The sequence below is a fragment of the Sabethes cyaneus genome, chromosome 2 (assembly GCF_943734655.1).
Source record: "Sabethes cyaneus chromosome 2, idSabCyanKW18_F2, whole genome shotgun sequence".
NCBI classification, from domain to species: domain Eukaryota; kingdom Metazoa; phylum Arthropoda; class Insecta; order Diptera; family Culicidae; genus Sabethes; species Sabethes cyaneus.
This window is the reverse complement of record NC_071354.1, coordinates 6,003,825-6,009,826: the sequence shown is the minus strand read 5'-3', so window position 1 is coordinate 6,009,826 and position 6,002 is coordinate 6,003,825. Positions and strand designations below refer to the sequence as shown.

Sequence of the window (6,002 nt, the reverse complement as noted above, 5' to 3'; positions counted from 1 at the left end):
CTCCCAGTTCGGAGTTTTCGGAGCAACTCCCAGTTCGAAGACAGACACTGATGAAGCCTACAAGTCGTAAGCGAATAGTGGAATTAAATCGCAAAAAGTTTTCTTTTCTTTAATTTCAACTTTCCTTCTGCATATTTTTTTCTTGCTAAAAAAACTAACAACTTCGGCAAAATCGTAGTTGCGAATAAGTTACCTTTAGTTAAACCAAGAGTTAAACACTCTTTGGCAATATGAATATCGATACCGTCAAGTGTCAAACTCTTGGTATCGATATGCAAAACCGATAACATAATATCGTTCGACACCGGTATCGCCCGGCCCATTCCTGTCTTATCAGTTCTTTGCGTTATTTGTTTACATCTTTTACCTCAAAAGCTTGCTTTTTTTGGTGGTGCTTAAAAATGTCCAGTGACCGGGGCCAGGATAGAAAACATCCACGTGAAGAGAAGTATGAGAGCAGCTCAAGCGCGTCGTGGTCTCGTTACGCCCGCGAGACGTACGATCCTATCCGGGTAGGTTCCATCGACGGAACGGACGAGTTCCCGCACGATCGCGCACTGGTGCGAGCGATGGAAGCGACCTACAAACCGAACCACAAGGTCGTTGGTGATCCGTACCATACGGTATTTGTCGGCCGGTTGGACTACGCCGTAAGCGAGAAACGCCTACGGGAACTGTTCGAGCGCTGCGGAACGATCGTTCGGTGTCGGTTGGTGTGCGATATCGAGACCGGTCTGTCGCGCGGATATGGATTTGTCGAGTATAGTAGGAGAAAGTATGCTAAGCGAGCCATTGAAGAAATGCACGGTCGAACGGTTAATGGAAAAGCAATCCTGGTGGACGAGGAGTGGGAGCGAAGGTTGAAAGGATGGAAACCACGTCGGTTGGGTGGCGGCTTCGGAGGAATGAAGAAAAGTCAGCAGCTACGGTTCGGTTGTAAGGATCGACCATGGAAGGAACCGATGGGTGGGCAAAAGTACACCAGCAAAAACGAGTTTCACAGGATTACTAACCAACACAGGGAATTTCTTAACACAATTCGGTAGGCTTAAATTAGGGTTTTTTATTATACAAAGTTCATCTAATAAAACAGGCTGATTATTATAAGGTTGAAGCAGGGATTACTAGGGGTTATTTTGCTACTGCTGAACTGCGGCGTTGGCCGATATGCTCGGATTGTTGATAACCTCACCCAGACTGTCCAATACTTCCTTCCGGTAGTCATCGAAATCGCCGTCAATTTCGTTGATGGTCTGCTCCTCGATGACGTACAACGCGCACTCGGTTTCACGAATTAATCGTTCGTCGTGAGAAACAATTATGACGCCACCCTTGTATTCGTTGATTGCCTCCGCCAGGGCATCGATAGACTCAATATCCAGATTGTTTGTCGGTTCATCCAATATCAACACGTCCGGCGCATTTAGGCAGAGTTCGGCCAGGGCCACCCGGGCCTTCTGTCCTCCCGAGAGGTCCTTCATCTTAATCGTATGAGCGTGACTAGCCAAACCGAACGTTCCGAGTGCTTTACGTGCCTTTTCGTAGGGCAAGTTAAAGAGACGTTGAAGATATTCGGCAGGACTTTCTTCTGCGGTCAGATGTTCGCCGGAGTGCTGATCGAATCGCCCAATTCGGAGCCGATGATTCTTTCTTGACTCGCCGACAACCGCCTGCAAATCACCAACCAGCAGTTTGAGGAAAGTTGACTTACCAACACCGTTCGGTCCAACGATGGCAACGCGACTGCTCATGTCAATACCGAACTCAACATTAACGAACAAAGACTTTTGTCCAGGGAAGTTGAAAGTCACGTCTAATCAAAAAGAAACGAAGCATTAGAAGAAAGTAGAAACAAACAATCAACTTTAAAACTCACTGTGCAATCCAAGAATTGGAGGCTGCAGCGGGGGTGGATCCGGGAAGCTGAACTTAACAATGTAATCCTTCGGTTTGGACAACAGTTCCACCGGCCCATCTTCCTCGTCGGCAGCGGATTTCTGACCCTTTCCTTTGCTGCCCTTCTCCTGTTTACGGCTGAGATTCTCCTTCTGCTTTTTCTCAGCCGCTTTCTTCGACTGGCCGTGGGCCTTCATGTCCTTGATTCGCTTCTCCTGCTTTTCGTATTCCTTGATCATCTCCCGCCGTTTCTGAACGTGCATTTTCTTAAACATCGAATAGTTACCCTTATAATAATACAGTTTTTTGTTGTCCAAATGAATCACTTCGTTGCAAACGTTGTCCAAGAAGCTTTGGTCGTGGGAAACGATGAGCAGTGTTTTCTTCCAACCCTGCAGATAGTTATCCAACCAAATGACGGCATTCAGATCCAAGTGATTTGTCGGTTCATCCAACAGCAGCAAGGTAGGTTCCAAAAATAGAGCCCTAGCTAGGGACACTCGCATTCTCCACCCACCGGAGAAATCTTTCGTCGCACGATTCTGCATCGAACGAGAAAATCCTAAACCAGCCAAAATACGACGCGCGCGTGGTTCAGCAGAATCGGCCCCAATCGCTTTCAGCTCATTGTAGACCTCCTGCAGTTTATCCTGAAGTTCCAGCTTACCGGATTCCACTGCCTCCTCCAACTTTTTACACTCTTCCAGCAGAGCAATTCGTTTTACGTCCGCCTTCAGCACGGTATCGACCGCAGAAGTTTCATCGGCAACCACTTCTTGCTCGCAGAGCAGCACATCGATGCTGGGCGGAATCGCAAAAACTCGATTGGCAATGTGTCGAAGCAATGTGGTTTTACCATGTCCGTTGGGTCCAACCAAACCGTACCGCCGCCCGTTTGCTATCAGCAAATTTGCATTCACAAACAGATCATTTCCCTTGGCGGAAATGGTGAAATTCTCAATCTTAATATCCACCGCATGGTCCATGTGCTTGCTTTGGTTTCCACTTTTTTGCGCTTGCGACATCGTAAAGTTGCTATCTAAGTCGGAATGCCCTTGGCCACCCTTCCGGGTCATGGCCTCCATCTGTTTCTGGAACTCTTCCTGTTTTTTCAGCTTTTTCTTCTCCTTGTGGGTAAGCTTCTTCTCCTGCTCCTTGATTTCCAAATCCTCGATTTTATCCGCTAATTCGTCCGCTTCATCATCAGGTTTCTGCTCCACTTCAGGCTCCGCCTTGGTAACTTCCTTTACAGGCTCAGGCTTTGAAGGTACTTCTTCCACTGCCACAACTTTGGGTTTTTCCTCACTCTTAACAACTTCCTTCTCTTTTGCGACCACAATCGGAACCACAGCAGGCGCCACCTTAGCACTCTCATCATTTTGTTCCTTCGAATTTTTCTTTGAATTCTTACCTTTCGCCACTGGCACAGGAACTGGTTCCTCTTCCGTTTCTTGCTCACTTTCAATTTCTTCCTCCTCCTCCTCTTCGGAGGAAGAAACTTTACTCACTTTTTTCGCTGCCTTCCCCTTCTTTTTAGCCGCCTTACTACTAACCATTACCGGAGCCTCCTCCTCCTCATCCGAAACGTCCAACTTAAGCTCCTTCTCCTCGCGATCCGACCAATCGTCATCCTTTCGGCCTTTCTTACCCTTCGCAGCCGAAGGCTGTTGTTGCTTTTTCTTCTGAACAGGTTTCGCTTTCACCATTGCATCCTCCTCCGATTCGCTGTCGCTAGCTGCTCTCGCTTTCGATGGTGGCATTTTTCCTCCTTTTCGGTTCGCCTGTTCCTCGTCATCGCTCCAGTCGTCGTTGTTTTTGCCCTTACCTTTTTTACCTTTGGCTGTCTTCTTTGCGGCGGCGGTGGCTGGTGCCGCTTTCTGCTTGACGGGTACAGCCTCCTCGTCGGAATCCACGTTGGCAGCTTTTCCCTTGCCCTTGCCCGGTTTACCTGAAGCTGCGACAGCTGCCGGTTTCGACTGTTCGGATTCGTCCGAATCCCAGTCCTGATTCTTTTTGTTGCCCTTTTTTTTCGGTGGCATCGTGTGGAACTACTAGAAACCAATGAAATTTTAATCGAAATTATGTGGCATTGAATTTTTTGGCACTTACTTTTTTATTAAAATGTGGTGCAATCGACACACGACAGCAGCAACGTGAACTTCCAAGCAGGAAAGGAATGTAAAAGAAAAAAGTAAAAATCACGACAGTTGTGATGTTTCCAGTGTGTTTGTGTGTAAACGTCAGTAAAGGAGATCAAAACAAAGAAGATAAAAATGACGGCTTGGCATAACGGATGTAACGCTATTATTTCTCCTATTTCTTGACTGCACTGAATCGAATTGCTCGCATCACGAGAGTGTACCATACACGCACCTAATTCTACGCACCCACAATTCATTCAAAATTTTTAAATTCTTGCAAATTTTTCCTCTTATTAACACATCTAAGAAAATATGTGTACATTGAGATTGTTCATTTGAAAATGCCCTGATTTTTATGGAAAATATGCGGTGGAAACCATGCGCAGAATTAGGAGTGTTTATGATATTTTTATTGCAATCTGGCGAATGAAACTGAAGGGTAAAGAACCTAAACGCTTAAATGGTGTTTGAACAGACGATGTTTAAGCTATTTTAATATCTTCAAATCTGCTCTCTCCTAACCAGCTGATAAACAAGCTTTATAGCGGGTCTTTCTGCTAAACAATCCGCTTCTAAACAGCCATATCAAACCGCCTGCTTAAAGACATAGTGCACATGAATTTTACTCGTGCAGTTCGTGCAGTTTTCAGGTACTAATTCAACACCCAACACAGTACGTTTAAACTGAACGAAACTACTCAAAACAAATTACATTAAATTTTGTAGTAGAAACAATCTACAACAATTTTTATTGTGAACATTGAAACTTATGGTAAATTTATTTTAAAAGTGGCTCAAATTAAAATTTTATTCATATTTTTGTTTCTTAATTTATTTTATAGAATGAACTGACCATATTTCATTAAAAATTTACTGCCGTTTTTATTTTTTTTTTTTTTGTTTTTTTTTTCGCCTAAATTTACTATAACAGAACAATAACTTTTACTGTAAATGAAAATTTTTGTTCGCGAGAAACTACCCAGGTAACCAATAAGCATTTCCAATGTAATTTAAAAAGCAATCCAATAAGCATTTAAGTTGCCTTAAATGCTACTTAAATGCTATTTTGGCAAAATATGCGGCTACTTTACTGCTAGCCCTCTTATAGTGCTGGCAATGCTTATTTGCAGCTAGTTACCAACAAGATGAATGTAAACAGAATTGTGGATGCCAATTTACAACAGTTATGCAGTCAAAAAGTTGATAAGCAACAACCTGCAGTATAAAACGCCAGGGATGCTAATAAACGACTGATTTACTGCTTATCGGTTACCTGGGTAGATTTTTTATTGTTAAGATATTCATTTTTGTGGTAGAATCTCTGAAAATGAAAGTTATGGTGGACTACAATAAGTTTGATGGTTTGGTTATCTTTTCTGACGATCAATTTGATCTTTTTTACTATATTTTGTTTCCTACTGTTACATTAATTTTTATCTTCGTGTTATGGTTATTTTTTTCGGGTAAGACAGCGGCGTTTCACGTCAAAAAACGAATTGTAGAACGGTACCACAGCTTCAAATTGGTAAATAAAAGCAATTAGTTTATCACTCTACGCAAAATAATCCACGTCCAATCCACGTGAAAAATCACGAAAATTTCTCTACAGGGAATTACGTACCTTTCAGTTGAACATTATAGGAAAAGCAAACTACGTTGAATTCACGTCCCAAGTAACAATTTCAGGCTGATCAAACGCTTTTATAGCTGATTTTATTCAACCTGTGGCTGATCTATGGTTTAGGTTTAGAAATAAAAACCTTTTTTCAGCTCTTAAACATCTAAATCTGGTGATTTTATCAAGCTTCAGGCTAATTAATAGCTGCTTTCGAAGCTGCAATGAAGCTTAAGAGAAACTTTTTTGCGCTCCTAAATAGCCAATTTGCGCAATGCTGTCAATTCTATTTTTAGAACGAGAAATAATTTTGCAATCTTTAACTTTTTCAAGAAATTCCAAATGACAAA

The 6,002-nt window shown here is 42.9% G+C and overlaps 2 protein-coding genes across 3 annotated transcripts; one reads left to right on the top strand and one right to left on the bottom strand.

Annotated features, from left to right (window-relative positions):
* Positions 1-396: 396 nt before the first annotated feature.
* LOC128738842 (U11/U12 small nuclear ribonucleoprotein 35 kDa protein-like) lies at positions 397-1,114 on the top strand. Its single transcript, XM_053834264.1, has one exon. The coding sequence runs from the start codon at positions 402-404 to the stop codon at positions 1,044-1,046; it is 645 nt and encodes a 214-aa protein (XP_053690239.1). The 5' UTR covers positions 397-401; the 3' UTR covers positions 1,047-1,114.
* LOC128738841 (ATP-binding cassette sub-family F member 1) lies at positions 1,050-4,062 on the bottom strand. Of its 2 annotated transcripts, none has more exons than XM_053834262.1 (3): positions 4,006-4,062; positions 1,877-3,947; positions 1,050-1,813 (listed from the first exon to the last, which is right to left on the bottom strand). In XM_053834262.1, exons 2-3 carry the CDS (start codon positions 3,933-3,935, stop codon positions 1,140-1,142), a joined length of 2,733 nt encoding a protein of 910 aa, XP_053690237.1. In that variant the 5' UTR covers positions 3,936-3,947; positions 4,006-4,062; the 3' UTR covers positions 1,050-1,139. The 2 variants fall into 2 exon arrangements, with proteins under 2 accessions (XP_053690237.1, XP_053690238.1); XM_053834263.1 differs by having other exon boundaries at positions 1,877-3,944; positions 4,006-4,054.
* Between the last annotated feature and the right edge of the window lie 1,940 nt (positions 4,063-6,002).